This window comes from Bos indicus x Bos taurus, chromosome 8, assembly GCF_003369695.1.
Source record: "Bos indicus x Bos taurus breed Angus x Brahman F1 hybrid chromosome 8, Bos_hybrid_MaternalHap_v2.0, whole genome shotgun sequence".
In the NCBI taxonomy this organism is placed as follows: domain Eukaryota; kingdom Metazoa; phylum Chordata; class Mammalia; order Artiodactyla; family Bovidae; genus Bos; species Bos indicus x Bos taurus.
Window position 1 is genome coordinate 3,799,627 of NC_040083.1, and position 17,450 is coordinate 3,817,076.

At 40.8% G+C, this 17,450-nt stretch overlaps 1 protein-coding gene across 1 annotated transcript in view; it reads left to right on the forward strand.

Annotated features, from left to right (window-relative positions):
• The first annotated feature begins 461 nt into the window (after nucleotides 1–461).
• GALNTL6 (polypeptide N-acetylgalactosaminyltransferase like 6) overlaps nucleotides 462–17,450 on the forward strand; it is a 1,496,983-nt gene continuing 1,479,994 nt past the window's right edge. The window contains exon 1 of the mRNA XM_027548944.1: nucleotides 462–1,247. Coding sequence (XP_027404745.1) covers nucleotides 1,110–1,247 — 138 coding nt within the window. The 5' untranslated portion in view covers nucleotides 462–1,109. The remainder of the gene's footprint in view (nucleotides 1,248–17,450) is intronic.

Here is a 17,450-nt window from a genome sequence, read left to right on the forward strand (position 1 = left end):
GCCCTCCCCGCCCGCCCGGCCTCCCGCACGTGGCCGGCACAGCCTCGTCCCCGCGCAGGCGGGCATCAGGCGACGGCGGCGGGAGCAGCGCGCGCCTCTGCCACCTCGCCCTCCGCGCGCGCGCCCCGAGAGCCTAGCTCGGCTCGGGCGCCACCCTCCCTCCTCGGCGCGAGGAGCGTGAGAGCTTCGCCTTCCAAGTGCGGCGATGTTCCTCTGGGCTCGTTCCGTTGCCGGGAGAGGATGCTAACAGGAGCGCCGGGGCTTGAGAGCGTCGCCGAGGAAGAGGAGCGATTGATGGGCAGGGCCCGCACTTGGCGGAGGACCGCAGCCCGGGCGCCGCGCGAGCACAGACGGCGCGGCGCCTCCGCCGACCTCCGGAGCCTCCTGCCCCCGGGCACCTGGGTCGCCAAGCCGCTGCCCGCCGACGAGGGTCGGCGCGGCGCGTGAGCGCCCGGGAGTTCTCGGACTTCTCTCCAAATAGCACTTCTGCCCGGGACACCGTGTCTCCCGGACCGCCGGGAGCCCGCCGGCGCGCTGGCCACCGAGGGACTTGAACTGGAGTTTAGGTGGCTTCTCCCAGGGCGAGCGCAGGAGGAGACGTCCTGGGAAGACGAGAAAGGTGATGTGCTGGGGTAGAGAGCGAGCACTTTTCTTCCTGCCACTTGCTAGGGCCGAGCCGCTTCCCACGCAGACCTCCTGCCAGCCCTCTCCTGCGCAGCTCAGCCCTCCCACGCCGAGGGGGAAACCCCAAACCTCCCGTTTTCTTAAGTATCCAGCATGCTATTGACTTTTTCATAACTTACGATTAGTCTTTGGAAGGATCATATTTACTCCGTGGCTTTTTACTGGAGGTCGATAGACTTAATGATTTCCTCCTTGGAGTCATTGACTTCTGAGCCAATAGCTAATGCCTTCGTCATAGTTTTCTGGGGGGAAACTAACTTTGCGTTGCTTCTGCCGATGCCTAACTCCCCTTCAATCGTGCATCTTGGTGCTGAGCACGCAGCAAAAAGTTTTTAGCTTCTCCTCAGTTTCTGGTGCTTTGGATTCAAACGAGAGTCGGGCAGGGAACCATCTCCTGTAACTTTTCTTCTCTGTTACCATTTGCGATGAAGAGGAAACAGAAGAGATTTCTGCAGATGACTTTGTTATTCATGGTGGCTTTAATTTTCCTGCCCAATATCGGTCTTTGGTCTCTATACAAGGAGAAGCACCTGGTGAAATCCCCTGAGCCCGGGGAGCCGCAGGTAAGTGCTGCGCAGAGAAGAATCCCGGAGGGGCAGGAGTCTGGAGCCGGCCACCGCAGGCAGGTGTGCCGAGTTTCCATCAGCTCCCAGGTCTTTGCAGAGCTTTGATTACAAGCCTCTAGAGACTTTGGGGTTTAAGCAAGTAGTCTTTTTAAGAGCGCGACCAATGACATGGGTGAAATGCAAAATAAAGTGAAAAAGCAGGATGAGAGGTCAAAAGGAAGAAACAGCTCCTCTCCATTGATCTAGAGGTTACATGAGAGGTAACTGCTTATTCGTGAAAGGAGATGTATATATAGTACAGGTTTAGTTTCAGAGATTTGTGTTTGCTTCTCCTGGAGTTTGTGTGTCTATATTAAAGTGAATTGGGCCGATTAAATCGTGAAACTTGTGAAGTGGTTCTCAAAAACCAAGTTACAGTTTTCTATATTTTTGCTTAGCAACACCTTTTTTTTTTTTTTTTTTTTTGCCATGCAGAAAGGTAAAGTCTTGTGTCTCCTGCCCTGTTGCTAAGGTACTGTGTGGGGTCTTCAGGCAGTTACTAAGGAGGTCGTTCGGTTTCACAGTCTGGTAGTAACAGTTTGTTGCTAAAAGCTCTCCTTCATGTCCGAAACGCCATATAGTGGAGTTAAACGTGTATACCCACACACACAAACACACACACACACACACCCCTACCACATTTATGTTTTACTTAATATTCAGTCTACTAGTGGGTGCATGGGTCATACCTTAACATGGACCAAAAGAACTATCTTTCTTAACGGTAAAGCAAAATATCCTCTCCAGAACACTGGTGAAATTCAATATAGTTAAATTCTTTACTTACGAATAAACTAGCTTCTGCCATTAAACTTTTAACAATAGAATGCGGCCTTTTTCATGATGTGGATATAACACTCCTTCAGGTAGTCCTGTGCATCACCTTGGAGTGGGAATAATCTTAATTTCACGGGTCATCACCCATGTACACTATGTGCCTTCCACAAACAGAAGGTGCTTAAATTGCCCATTTGTGGATGACAGTATTTATTACTGACAATTAAAATATCTGCTCTTATACTTAACGAAGTGGAATTTCCTTTTACACAGTGGGTGGTTAGTTGTAAAGTATATGGAAGTAATCTGCTTTTTCATTATGACAAGTAAAGCGTTACCAGTCTCTTAAATGTTAAGGATTACTAGTTGTTTATGAATTTTGGTGGATTGGAATTTTGAGGGAAAATGTTGACATTTCCATTCCGTTGTTGATCACTGTCATCCTTTATAATAGGTGAATGACTTTGATTTGAAGTATATTCTGTTTTGTCATTCCAATAAAAAAAGGTTGATACTTTCAATGTGAAACTTTTTTTCCTATATAGATCATTTATTTCTCCAACCCTTAAGAGAAGCTGAATGTTATTAATATTGGTAGTTAATTATTAAAATTAGCTACTTTTATTAAAATCTCCATTCCAATATTGATAAAATGATAACAAAATGATTTTTCCTTGCATTCGGTTAACAATAGCCATCTGAATCATTTGCTGGAATAGCCAACATAAAGCTCTAATTAATCTTATTAATGAAGTATTTACAACTTTCCCACCAGCTCCATTGGTTTCGACCCTTAATGAGAATTCTATTTGTTCAATGGCATAAAAAAAATAAAGTGTGGCAAACCAACTCTCTTTGCTTGTTATTATCATCTCTATAACGGTTTTCTTATTCCTGTTTCTTTGGTGGTGCAAATGATGTTTAATATCAGGTAAAAAATTAGTGGATATGAGAGGCATGGAGCAGCAAGAGAAGGGACTGTTTCTCAAAGTTTCATACTGTGTGGAATAAATAACCAAGATTGAAGGGGATCCTGTGGCATTCCAGCTGGGCAGTTTTAAAACCAAGAATAAACAAAAGGCAGTTTGTGCCATGAAATGAATGCCAGTTGCATACTTCAGTATGTTTTAACCTAAAAAAGCTAATGATTTCAAAACTGATGCTTTCTTACAGATACAAAATTAAGTTGAAATGTAGAAACTATCACTTCCTGAAAGATAGAATTCATTGTAAAGCAATAAAAGATAAGCCTTCATTGGTTTTATTCTATTATTAAATCTAATTGTAAAGAAAATTAGGGTATATTGACATCATTATACAAGCATTGATAAGTAAGAGATAAGCCATATGTAAAAATTTATTTATATGCACATTATGTATGTGTATATATATATATATATATATATATATACTTGACCAAATAAAAATTGACTTGTAATGATGAATTAAGCATGTTTAATATTGTGATATAATATTTGACTAAGGTATCCACATTTCAAAGTAAGTCAACTAAATACATAAGTTTTCAGTTAAAGTATATAACTTGACTTGTGCTATTTAAATTTAGTAATTTAGTAATTTCCTTTACAAAGGCATTTTAATGGTCAATCACTACCTATTCTTCAAGACCCATCTGTTACTTTAGTTATCACTTAGTTGTGAAATGCTCCAGGTAAGGATAATGAGCAGCTCATTGGCCCTGGTTAGCACTGAAGGGATTGAGACCAAGTCACATGCTGGAAGGAGAGTCTGGTTTTCCAGCCGTTCTGTGGAAAAGGGCAGTCCAGCAGTGGGAAACCTTCACATTTTAAACAGTTTCATTTATAGTGGCTTGCAGGAAAATAATTTCTAGAAATACAAAATCATGGAATGGATGATACTTTTAAAGTGAAGATGATCCTCCTCACTTGTATTTTATCAGAGCACATCACCAATAGTTTGCTGTCTACCACTCAGTATGAATGGCATTGGTATGTTCTGAGATAAAATAAAGGGAGGTAAATGAGAAAGCATTGATAGAAACTGTGCATTGTCAAGATGTTTAGTATTTTACATATATTTTCTCAAGTCTTCCATACTGTTACAAGTTAATCATTTGTATTTACAGTAATTTATGATTTAAAGTAATATTTATAATAATTCTTATAATATTTCAATATTTGCCCCATCTATGATGCAGAAAATATATGAAAAAAAGTCCCTAAATTGTTCATCTAAAAGGTTTACCACACAATTAACTAATGAGGACCAAAAAAAGTAGTTATAATAATGGAAGACTTAAAAAGCTAATTTTATTGTTTGGGCTCTGCAAAATGGAATCAAGTTACAGAAATAAACATTAATCTTTTAAGAATTTTAAGATTTTATGAAAATTTTATAAAAATCAGGGTTTTATAAAATATTTTATACTTCCTGCTTATGTTGTTAAATTATCAATGATAATTATGTTATTTTTAGTTGAGTTCTATTTGTTGCTTTTTAATTTTTATTAAGATGACTTATACATGGTTTAGAAATATATACATTTTAAAATAATTTATTGGTAATGAATTTTATATTCAGCTGAAGTGATTACTCTATGGTTATTGTACAGTAATTTTTAATTTCTTTCTTTTTGATTTTGTATTGCTACTCTTCTCTGGTTTCAGTTGCATTTGAATTAAGGTTATGTATTTAGATCTTAATTAAGCCGTTCCTTAGGATGTTAATTAGAGCAAAGCAATATTTTAGAGCAAAACTACTGCATCTAGCATTATTATACCTTTCTTTTTAATTATTTATGCAAGTATAGATAAAAAGGGCCCCCAAATACTTTCTTTCCTTAAATACAATAGGTTAATATTTTAAAAGCAGCTATAAAGTAGTTCAACAACTAAGTTGAGATGCAACTCAATACTCAGTACAAGTGAAAAATAATTCAAGAATATTCAGAATATGAAGGTTTTGCAATTTTTGAAATAATGATTAAAACAAAGATCAAAATCTCAGAACTTTAAATCACATATTTTCAGAATTGTTCAGAATGATATTAGAAGCATACGTTTGACCTGGATTTTTTTCCCATGAAGTACACCAAAAACAACACTGAACACTTCAGTTCAGTTCAGTTCAGTTGCTCAGTCATGTCTGACTCTTTGAGACCCCATGAATCGCAGCACATCAGGCCTCCCTGTCCATCATCAACTCCCGGAGTTCACTCAGACTCACATCCATCGAGTCAGTGATGCCATCCAGCCATCTCTTCCTCTGTCGTCCCCTTCTCCTCCTGCCCCCAATCCCTCCCAGCATCAGAGTTTTTCTAATGAGTCAACTCTTCACATGAGGTGGTCAAAGTACTGGAGTTTCAGCTGTAGCATCATTTGTTTCAAAGAAATCCCAGGACTGATCTCCTTCAAAATGGACTGGTTGGATCTCCTTGCAGTCCAAGGGACTCTCAAGAGTCTTCTCCAACACCACAGTTCAAAAGCATCAATTCTTCGGCACTCAGCTTTCTTCCAGAGAAGGCAATGGCAACCCACTCCCAGTACTCTTGCCTGGAAAATCCTATGGATGGAGGAGCCTGGTAGGCTGCAGTCCATGGGGTCACTAGGAGTCAGACACAATTGAATGACTTCATTTTCACTTTTCACTTTCATGCATTGGAGAAGGAAATGGCAACCCACTCCAGTGTTCTTGCCTGGGGAATCCCAGGGACGGGTGAGCCTAGTGGGCTGCCGTCTGGGGTCGCACAGAGTCGGACATGACTGAAGCAACTTAGCAGCAGCAGCAGCTTTCTTCACAGTCCAACTCTCACATCCATACATGACCATTGGAAAAACCATAGCCTTGACTAGATGGACCTTTGTTGGCAAAGTAATGTCTCTGCTCTTCGATATGCTATCTAAGTCACTTAATTTATAGAACCTTCCTCTTTCTTAGTACTTCAGAATTTCTGTGTGTAAAACAGGGCTAATCAAACTTTTGCTATAACAAGGTACATAAAGTCCTAAGATCACATCTTGGCTGTTGAAACTATTGTGAGGTAACATTTTGGTTTTAATCAAATCCACAAGTAAATTGTACTCCACAGATGTGAGGCTTTATATATATGTGTGTGTGTGTGTGTGTGTGTGTGTGTCTTTCCTGAAATTTCTCAGCATCTTTGTCCAACTTTACTAATATTAATCAGCACCACACTTGTTGGGATGGGGGGATTCATCTTATTGGCAAGAACTTTTTTCTGTGGTGTTTTAAACTTATCTTGTGATTTGAAGATATTAGATATCTGGAACTGAGTGTATGCAGACGTACTCATGCTTCTGTCTGTCACCCTGACCATAAAGCTTGAAGAATGTCTATGTTTCTTCTCCAGCAAACATCTTAGATATTGGAAAAGCTAAAAAGAAAAGAAAAGTAAAGAAATAAGAAAGTAAAGTTTTCACTCCTCCTGCCCTCAGTATATGATCAACACACTAGGTGTGAAGTGATGCATTCATTTGAGCCATAATGTTCTCAATTAGCTAAGAAGTAGATTTTAAATCAGCATGCAGAAGGACCTTTTCTTGAATTTATGGAAATATACATCCTGACTTGCTCCAGTATTGCACCTCGCAGAGTCCTGTAACAAGTGCTTTAATTATTGACTGTGATCTGGAGATGATTAGTTCTCCAACTTGCCCCCTAGGCAACAATGTTGAACAGAATCTCCTGTTCACAATCTGGTTAAAAGAAAAAAGAGAGAGAGATAATTTTTTTTTTCTTCTTCTTCTTCTCTCTCTATGTGTGTTTATTTTTGAACAAGCTGTGCTGAATCAATTAGCCTCCTATACATTTTATTCTTTCTATATAAGAAACCAAATCAAGGGTGAAATACAGAGGGAGAAGGGTGAGAAAGTTTGATGGTTTAGTGTTTTCGAGAAGATAATTGAAATTTGTGTGTGGAAGTTTTGTCAGGAGTTGCCATGACAACTTGTAGAGAAGTTTGTAACAACATCTCCCTTGGAACACTTTATACAAATGATAGCCAGTGCAGGGACCTCCAGGATGACCTGAAGGAGGGAGATCAGACTTAACAATAGGGGAAGATGGTGTGAATGTCCTGTCACCCCAGGTCAGGATGTATTTGGTCCAGCCTCTCCTTCACATTTGCTTGGCATGCTTGGAAGGATGAGGCAGGACTTTTGGCTCTTAAAAGCATCAGGCGTGAGCATGTTATTCTTCTCTTTCTTTCATGTTTACATATGTGTTTACTAAAGTGCTATTACAGAGTCAACATTGCAGATGTGCAAAAAAATAGAAGGTTCTGGAGACCATCAGAAAAGTGAAGCCAGACTCTCATAAATTAAGTACTTGCTCTCTTAGGACGTCAGTCTGTGACCCCACAGAGCTAGTTGATCCTAAATTAACTCAAAATATAGTGGGGATGCTTGAATTGTGGTCATTGTTGTTTAATCGCTAAATCGTGTCTGATTCTTTGTGACCCCATGGACTGCAGCCTTCCAGGTTCCGCTGTCCGTGAAATTCTACACGCAAGAATACTGGAGTAGGCTGCCATTCCCTTTTCCAGGGGATCTTTGCCATCCTGGGATTGAACTCGCGTCTCCTGCATTGTCAGGCTGCTTCTTTACCATTGAGCCACCCAGGAAGCCGGAAGTTCGAATAGGTGGCCAAAAAGAACAAATGAAAAACATTCATGCTGCTGAGAGTATGTATGTATCCAAGCACAAAAATATCTATACTGGGTTTATTTAAAGTTGAAAGGAAGGGACGGGTCCCCAGAAGTGTCAAGCCACAATGACCCTCAGCATCCCCTAATATGCTGATGTCTGTTACTACCAAACTCTAACATGGTGGCTGGAAAGAGGGTGAACAGAGAAGGGTATTTTTAGGGTTTAAGGTAAATCCCATCAGTTTTCCTCTACTTTTCTACTTCCAGTCTAGTGGGGAAAAAATGTGGACTGAATTGGCAGTATTCTCCAATTAAATGTATTCATTTCACATACTTATTTAGCAACACGCATACACACGTACATGAATTCACACACATGGTCTCACTTGTGAAGAAAAAATAAATCCACCCAACTGTTTCATTTTCTACAGTTTTTTACTTTTATAACTTCTTGCTTTTTCCACTGCTTTGAATCTAAAAAAAAAAAAAAAATCATCAGCTGAGTTTATTTAAATGTTATTAATTTAATTCTAGGAAAGTATGGAGAGAAGGACAAGTGCATTTGTCTCTAGAAGTACTTACATCATCTTTGGCAAGTATGAAAATCACCATAAATATTTAGCCTGTGAGAGTTGCCCAGGTGGCTCAGTAGTAAGAATCCGCCTTTGAATGCGAGAGAGATAGGAGACATAGGTTTGAGTCCTGGGTTTGGAAGATCCCCTGGAGAAAGGGGCATGACAACCCACTCTAGTATTCTTTCCTGGAGAATCCAATGGATAGAGGACCTGGTGGGCTACAAGCCATGGGATTGCTAAATGTTGAACATGACTGAGCACACTCGCCATGCAAAGCAATGTGAAAGTCGCACAGATCATAAATAGTGCAATTTATCATTATCCATTGATGTTAGCAAGGAAGTTGTGCCTGTCAGAGGCCATGGTGGTGGCTATCATCTCTATGTTGTAGGGAATGGTGTGTCTCAGTGATGGTAGAGAAGATCCATTTCAAATTCAGTTCAAGTTCTGAAATCCTCATGGAATGTTACTTCATTCCATTGAAGTCTAGAAAGCCAGAGTCAAGAGATTTTATTATTGATCATTTTGATCTTTTTTAATACAATAAAATGAACAAATTGTCAGGGCTACCACCGAAGTTTGAGTGAATTTCTTTTTCTTTTTCCTTAACTGTGCTAGATCTTCCCAGTAAGAGAATCCATTTGAACTTAATTTGTGGAGAAATATCAGAATTTCCATATTGTCTTGTTACCTTTTGGTAACAAGTGCTCGTTAACAGCACGTAGCACTTTAGGACATTTAACCAGTCATGGGTCTTCCTCTGTCAGTTTTCTCTAAATCAGGTGCAGACGATGTCTTTCTTGTGTTGTTATTTTTGGTGAGGATTAAATGCTCAGTATCTTGAACAGCATGTAATAAGGGTTAATGAATATAGATTTTTTTTAATACATAGTATGAGCATTTGTAAGCAATCATTGCCTTTAATAAGATAAATAGTGTTTGCTTGATAAATATTTACAGATGATTTCTCTTTGCAAGGCAATGTCAAGACAGCACAACAGAGCAATGACTATGGTACAGGACTTGCCATGGATTGTTAAATCTGGCAGGGAGATCTTTTGAAGAAACACATAAACAGGATCTAGAAAATAATAGAAAAAATTTTCCCATAATTTTTGGTCCAGTATTTAAGGAAAAATTGTTAATTTTATTTTACATGCAATTGTTTATTGCAAAACAAACAAACAACTAATTTTTTGGTATATTGCATCAAACATTATTCTAAAATTGAAGTTTTTAATAAAAGAGGGAAAAAAACAGAGAGCAATGTTTGTTTATAGTGACCACTATCATTTGCTATCAGAGAAGACAATGGCACCCCACTCCAGTACTCTTGCCTGGAAAATCCCATAGACAGAGGAGCCTGGTAGGCTGCAGTCCATGGGGTTGCTAAGAGTCAGACACAACTGAGTGACTTCACTTTCACTTTTCATTTTCATGCATTGGGGAAGGAGATGGCAACCCACTCCAGTGTTCTTGCCTGGAGAATCCCAGGGATGGGGGAGCCTGGTGGGCTGTCGTCTATGGGGTTGCACAGAGTGGGACACGACTAAAGCGACTTACCAGTAGCAGCAGCATCATTTACTATAACAAAGTCCATGCCTGGCTTGCCTTGTGCGTCAGATGGTAAGGAATCTGCCTGCAATGCAGGAGATCCAGGTTCAATCTCTGGGTTGGGAAGATTCCCTGGAGAAGGAAATGGCAACCCACTCCAGTATTCTTGCCTGGAGAATCCCCATGGACAGAGGAGCCTGGTGGGCTACAGTCCATAGGTTCACAAAGTGTCAGACACGACTGAGCGACTAACACTTTCACTTTCACATATAAGCATTTTTTTCTACATTAATTACAAGTCAGAGTCTGAGAACTGCTTTTGTTGTTTAAGTCTTGGTCTTGAGAGGTAATAGTTATTCTGAAGACCAAAAGTTAAGAAGCAGAGTGGAAACGATTCTTAACTATTTCAGTTAACTACAGAACTACTTTATAGAGTTACTGTTTCCTTCAGTAGAGTTAGAGGGATATAGAAAAAAGCATATTGCATTGTGCCCATTCTTAATTTTCTCAGTAGTGAATTGGAGAGATACAATATCTAGTCATGAAACAAGCAAGCAGTGCATAGTAGCATTTTCTGTGTGTGTGTGTCTGTGTGTGTGTGTGTGTACTGTGCTTTCAAAACAGAAAAGGAACAGAATGATCTGAACTCTTGGGACAGTCCTTAATTGCTCCAGGGGGTGAATATTGAGCCTCGTCATGTTATGAAAATTAGACAGGGGGGTTGGGGTTAAGCTGAGGAATAATCAAATACTTCAGGTTTATATGCTGTTTTCACCACTTTCCAAAATATATCCTCTTGGGCAAGACATTTTACATCTTTGAACCATAGTTCTTCATATGTTGGCTCAGGTAGAAACTCTTAAAGGGGTAGCAGGGGGATCAAATTGGATTAATATATGCAGACTGGTACAAAGTAAACACTCCATTTTGGGAAACTTAGCAAATAATATTGCTGCCTTTTTCTCAGTTTTTACAATATTCACTGAAGGTAGTAAATAAACATACTGTTTTGTACATCTAATAAACATGTATTAAGAAGAGGTGACAAGAATACACAGAAGAACTGTGCACAAAAGATCTTCATGACCCAGGTAATCACAATAGTGTGATCACTCACCTAGAGCCAGACATCCTGGAATGTGAAGTCAAGTGGGCCTTAGAAAGCATCACTACGAACAAAGCTAGTGGAGGTGATGGAATTCTAGTTAAGCTGTTTCAAATCCTGAAAGATGATGCTGTGAAAGTGCTGCACTCGATATGCCAGCAAATTTGGAAAACTCAGCAGTTGTCACAGGACGGGAGAAGTTCAGTTTTCATTCCAATTCCAAAGAAAGGCAATGCCAAATAATGCTCAAACTACCACACAATTGCACTCATCTCACACGCTAGTAAAGTAATGCTCAAAATTCTCCAAGCCAGGCTTCAACAATATGTGAACCGTGAACTTACAGATGTTCAAGCTGGTTTTAGAAAAGCCAGAGGAATCAGAGATCAAATTGCCAATATCCACTGGATCATGGAAAAAACGAGAGTTCCAGCAAAACATCTATTTCTGCTTTACTGACTATGCCAAAGCCTTTGACTGTGTGGATCACAATAAACTGTGGAAAATTCTGAAAGAGATGGAATACCAGACCACCTGACCTGCCTCCTGAGAAACCTATATGTGGGTCAGGAAGCAACAGTTAGAACTGGATATGGAACAACAGACTGGTTCGGAATAGGAAAAGGAGTACGTCAAGGCTGTATATTGTCACCCTGCTTATTTAACTTCTATGCAGAGTACATCATGAAACGCTGGGCTGGAGGAAGCACAACCTGGAATCAAGATTGCTGGGAGAAATATCAATAACCTCAGATATGCAGATGACATCACCCTTATGGCAGAAAGTGAAGGGGAGCTAAAAAGCCTCTTGATGAAAGTGAAAGAGGAGAGTGAAAACGTTGACTTAAAACCCAACATCCAGAAAACTAAGATCATGGCATCTGGTCCCATCACTTCGTGGGAAGTAGATGGGAAAACAGTGGAAGCAGTGTCAGACTTTATTTTTTTGGGCTCCAAAATCACTGCAGATGGTGATTGCAGCCATGAAATTAAAAGATGCTTACTCCTTGGAAGGAAAGTTACGACCAACCTAGACAGCATATTCAAAAGCAGAGACATTACTTTGCCAACAAAGGTCCATCTAGTCAAGGCTATGGTTTTTCCAGTGGTCATGTATGGATGTGAGAGTTGGACTGTGAATAAAGCTGAATGCCGAAGAATTGATGCTTTTGAACTGTGGTATTGGAGAAGACTCTTGAGAGTCCCTTGGACTGCAAGGAGATCCAACCAGTCCATCCTAAAGGAGATCAGTCCTGGGTGTTCATTGGAAGGAATGATGCTAAAGCTAAAACTCCAATACTTTGGCCACCTCATGCAAAGAGTTGTCTCATTGGAAAAGACTCTGATGCTGGGAGGGATTGGGGGCAGGAGGAGAAGGGGACAACAGAGGATGAGATGCCTGGATGGCATCACTGACTTGATGGACATGAGTTTGAGTGAACTCCGGGAGTTGGTGATGGACAGGGAGGGCTGGCATGCTGCAGTTCATGGGGTCACAAAGAGTCGGACACGACTGAACTGAACTGAACTGAATAAACATGTGAGTGAAAGCGAAAATGCTAGACACTCAATCGTGTACAACTCTTTTGTGACACCATGGACTGTAGTTTGCCAGGCTCCTCTGTCCATGGAATTCTCCAGGCAAGAATACTGGAATGGGTTGTCATTCCTTTCTCTAGAGGATCTTCCTGACCCAGATATCGAATCCAGGTCTTCCACATGGCTTTACCATCTGGGCTACCAATAAAGATATAATAAAACATTTAAAGTATATCACTACTGATTTCAGTTCAGTTCAGTTCAGTCACTCGTCATGTCTGACTCTTTGCAACCCCATGGACAACAGCATGCCAGGCCTCCCTGTCCATCACCAACTCCCAGAGCTTGCTCAAACTCATGTCCATTGAATCTGTCATGTGATCCAACCATCTCATTCTCTGTCATCCCCTTCTCCTCCTGCCTCCAATCTTTCCCAGCATCCAGGTCTTTTCCAAGGAGTCAGTTCTTCACATCAGGTGGCCAAATTATTGGAGTTTCAGCTTTAGCATTTGTCCTTCCAATGAACATTCAGGACTGATTTCCTTTAGTCTCCTTGCAATCCCAGGGACTCTCAAGAGTCTTCAACAACACCACAGTTCAGAAACATCAATTCTTCAGTTCTTAGCTTTCTTTGGGGTCCAACTCTCACATACATACATGACTACTGGAAAAACCATGGGTTTGACTAGACAGATATTTGTTGGCAAAGTAATTTCTCTGCTTTTTAATATGCTGTCTAGTTTGGTCACAACTTTTCTTCCAAAGAGCAAGCATTTTACCTTTTTACCTGCATTTTACTGATTTCCCTACCTATTATTGATAAAATAGATGTTTATCAGAGACCCTGAGGCAAATAAGTGATGAAGAGATAAACCTGTTTTCAGTAAGCTTATGATCTATTAGCTAAGAAAAGGCGTGTATAATGCCTATCATGTAGGGATAGATTAAATTCTTTTTTAAAATATAGTTACTCTAGTTATTTTGAGCCTAGTTGAAGGAAACATATTTTAGGGAAAATATGTTCTTGTTTGATATGTATGTTTGGCCCTAAGTGTTTTCTGTACTGGTTTCACCCTCCAGTGTTTCACTGAGACAGGTACTTCTGTAGAACCAACTTTACAGTTAAGTAAGGTGCAAAGACAAAATTTGAGACTGTGCCCTCCAGGTCCATAAAAAGAGACAATGATGGGCTGTGTTAACAGCCACATAGTTTAAGGCAAGTGAAGACTTTGAAAAGGTCATTGGGCTTGGTAGTTATTTGTACTCTTCAGGCCGGAGTAACACAGAGTTGTAGAGGAGCAAACAAAATCGTAAGGGTATGGGGAGGGAGGAGGGAGGCGGGTTCAGGATGGGGAACACAGATATACCTGTGGCGGATTCATTTCGATATTTGGCAAAACTAATACAATATTGTAAAGTTTAAAAATAAAATAAAATTAAAAAAATGCATAAATGCATGAAATATTATGTGGAAAAAAAAAGATTAAATGGAAAGACGAACAGGTGAGAGTTATTGGTGGGAGTGGCATTGACATGAAGGGTTGAATGTGAAGTCTTGGTTGGCAGGAGACGGTGGAAGTTAAAAGAAGGCTGGTGCAGGGAGAGTGAGGAACTGGTCCCCAGGGAGGATGAAGGTGACAGCAATGATCAAAAGGAGGAGAGACACAGAAAAGATTGAGCTTAATGGTAAATTTAGAGACTGTGCTTTTAATAGCTTTGAACCTCTTGGCAGAAGGTCTAAGAATTTTCCTATGCAGTTTTCTTACTAATTTGGAGAGGTAATTAAACATTTGTAAAATATTCTGTAAAATGGGAAGTTATATGTTTATAACATGGGCTTCCCAGGTGACACTAATGGTAAAGAATCTGCCTACCAATACAGCAGACACAGGAGACCTGGGTGTGATCCCTGGGTCAGGAAGATCTCCTAGAGAAGGAAATGGCAACCCACTGCAGTGTTCTTGCCTAGAGAATCCCATGGACAGAGGAGCCACAGGAGAAAACTAGGTTTCAACAGGGACATTAGTTTTCCCAGCATATTCATCGGCACCAGTGCTCTTGTGATGACCTTGTTCCCATGTTTTCCATGCCTTTCTCTTCATGTGGTGTTGATTTCTCAGTGTGTAACTCGGCCCTCAAGGAATAGAAAATATTTTATAAACTGTATCATTAAGTCAGTCTAAGCTCCCAAAAAAGGATTATCTAAAAGGGTCTCTGGGGGTAAATGTTTTATTATTTTACGTAATTGGAATTTAAGGTGGCTCAAATGGTAAAGAATTTGCCTGCAATGCAGGAAACACGGGTTCGATCCCTGGGTCAGGAAGATCCCCTGAAAAAGGAAATGGCAACTCACTCCAGTATTCTTGCCTAGAAAATGCCATGGACAGAGGGGCCTGGCAGGCTACAGTCCATGGGGTCACCAAGAGTCTGATGTGACTGAGTATGCATGCAAGCACGTTCTGGTTGCTTCTGATAGTAATGTTGAATCAGAAACACCATGAGTGAGGCTGCTGCAGACAAGAACAGAGGAGTCACTTGAGGAGTAAAATGCCTCCTCAGTCCATCTTCCAGCTTCAAGAAAGGAGCTTCCTGGAAACAAAGGAATTGACAATGGTGTAAAACCAGGAGGTGTGGGGGAATGAAAATGCTCCAAGTCCCCAGCTGAGTGAATTCTATCATTTTTTAGACAGATTAACAGTGTGTGTGTATAGACTCAGTTGTCTCCAACTCATTGTGACTGCATGGACTATAGCCCACCAGGCTCCTCTGTCCAGGGAATTCTCCAGTCAACAATGCTGGAGTGGGTTGCCGTTTCCTTCTCCAGGGAATCTTCCCGATCCAGAGATCCAACCCAATCTCCTGCATTGGCAGGTGGATTCTTTACCACTGAGCCACCCGGGAAGCCCTCTGTGTAAGATTAATAACTGTGTATTGGAACTGTGTCCCCTCTTCAGTTCCTTAGAAACTTACAAATTTTCTTCCATGAGCTGAAGGAAATTGCAGGGTCTGCAAAATGCTCAGCGCTTCTAGCTGAAGATCTTGAGTTCTAATATGTGAAATATGGAGGAAAAGATAAACACCAGGGGCAGCAAGTGCTCTTATTCCAGAAATGGTAGAAATACAGGCTATTATCTCCCCTTACTCACCGCCCCCCCACCTTTTTCCTGCTCAGAGCCTCCTGTCTTCCTCTTTTCCTTGTGAAAATTTCCTTAAAAAATGCATGTAGGCATTGGCTCCATCAATTATTCATTCTGTGAATGAATGGAAGCCTTGAAACACTTAAAAGAACTTGAGTCTTTTCCATCTTAAAAAGAGGTTCTCTTGAGCCTACGTGCATTTCCAGTTTTTGAAAGGTGTGAGATGTGAGAAGTACTCTTTTAGCTCAAGGCTTCTGCTGTTTGATCTTTCTTTGTTGCTGTTGTTTTGTTTGCAATTCTGAGGGCTGCCGCCTCCTTCCAAACTATATAATCAGAAAGTAAATATTGCTTAGCTGTATCTCCCCAAGGGAATGATCTTTTGTAAGACAAGTACAGACTGGCACAATGAAGCCAAAACTACCAGAAAAGAACTGCTCTCTGCCACCCTGTTTAGCTCTCTTCCCTGTGTTCCAGAATTGCCTTTTCCAACCTTTTCTTCCCTCTCAACCTCCCCCCACCCCCCACGCAAGCTCCACTTTTCTTAGGCCAAGCAGACAACCTGGCCTCATTCTTCACTGAAAGCATGCAGTGTTCATATTGAGAGAACCAAGATTTCATGCCATAAAATCAGATAAAGTACCTGCATTATTTGCCAGTTCCCTTCATGTCTCCTGTCACCGAGCAACGATATCCCAACTGTAGGATAAATGTGAAAATTCTATCCAGATTGTGGCTCACAACTTTTATTTCTTCTGGAAATGTCATATATTATGTTTTTTTTTTCCTTCTCATTCATTTGCTTTTAGCCTTTTCTTCTTTGATCCATCCTTCATATCAGTACTGCTTTATCTAAAGTAAAGCAAAGGACATATCCCTGGATCAATAATATCCATCACAAAATCTTCTTGACTTTGCTTGTGAATTTCTAGAAATACATGTGTGTGTGCTAAGATGCTTCAGCCATGTCTGGCTCTTTGTGACTCTAGGGACCATAGCCCGCCAAGCTCCCCTGTCCATGGGATTCTCCAGGCAAGAATCCTGGAGTGGGTTGCCCTGCCTCCTCCAGGGTATCTTCCTGACCAAGGAACCCATGTCTCTCATGTCTCCTACCTTGGCAGGTGGGTTCTTTATCACCAAGGCCACCTGGGAAGCCCCTTCTAGAAATGACCACTTGAGATAATAGATTCTATTTTGTGGACAGAGTTTGGAGTTGACTCCGATATCCTAAATTCATAGGTGTAAGGCCAGTGAAAGAAATAAAAGCTATGCTTTTGAATTAGATGATAATAAGCAAATGATGCCTCCAACTCCTGAGTTTCTGCTTCTTCTACATACCTCAGCTGAGTCCAGCTCCTCTGTTGTATCTTAACTGCTTTACCAGCATCACAAGAAATCTCTTGGTAGTTAATCCTGAAAGCACTTCTCAATAGTCCTGTTACTTGAGAGAATTTAACTAAATGATCTCTTACATTAAACACTCATCTTCATCTGAAGATAAGAGGTGATGGGGTGAGGGCCTTGAGCAGAAAATGGGCTGGAAAAAGCAAGGTTAGAAAATAGGAAAGGAGGCTGAACAGGAGAACATAGCGCTTCCTGAGGAGTAATGTCAGTTTCACTGTGCAAATGCCCGTTTTCATTCTCCTCTTCCTTGCAGCTCATCCCAACCACCACCTGCACACAAACACATTCATCATTGTCCTTAGCATACTCCTACTCCTGTCCTTTTCCTGAAAATATTCTCTTCCTCAGGGTCTCTGCAATTACTGCTTGTTTGGGACTCACTCTGGGAGGGAAAGCATCCCATCCAGCCCCTCATTATTTCCTTTT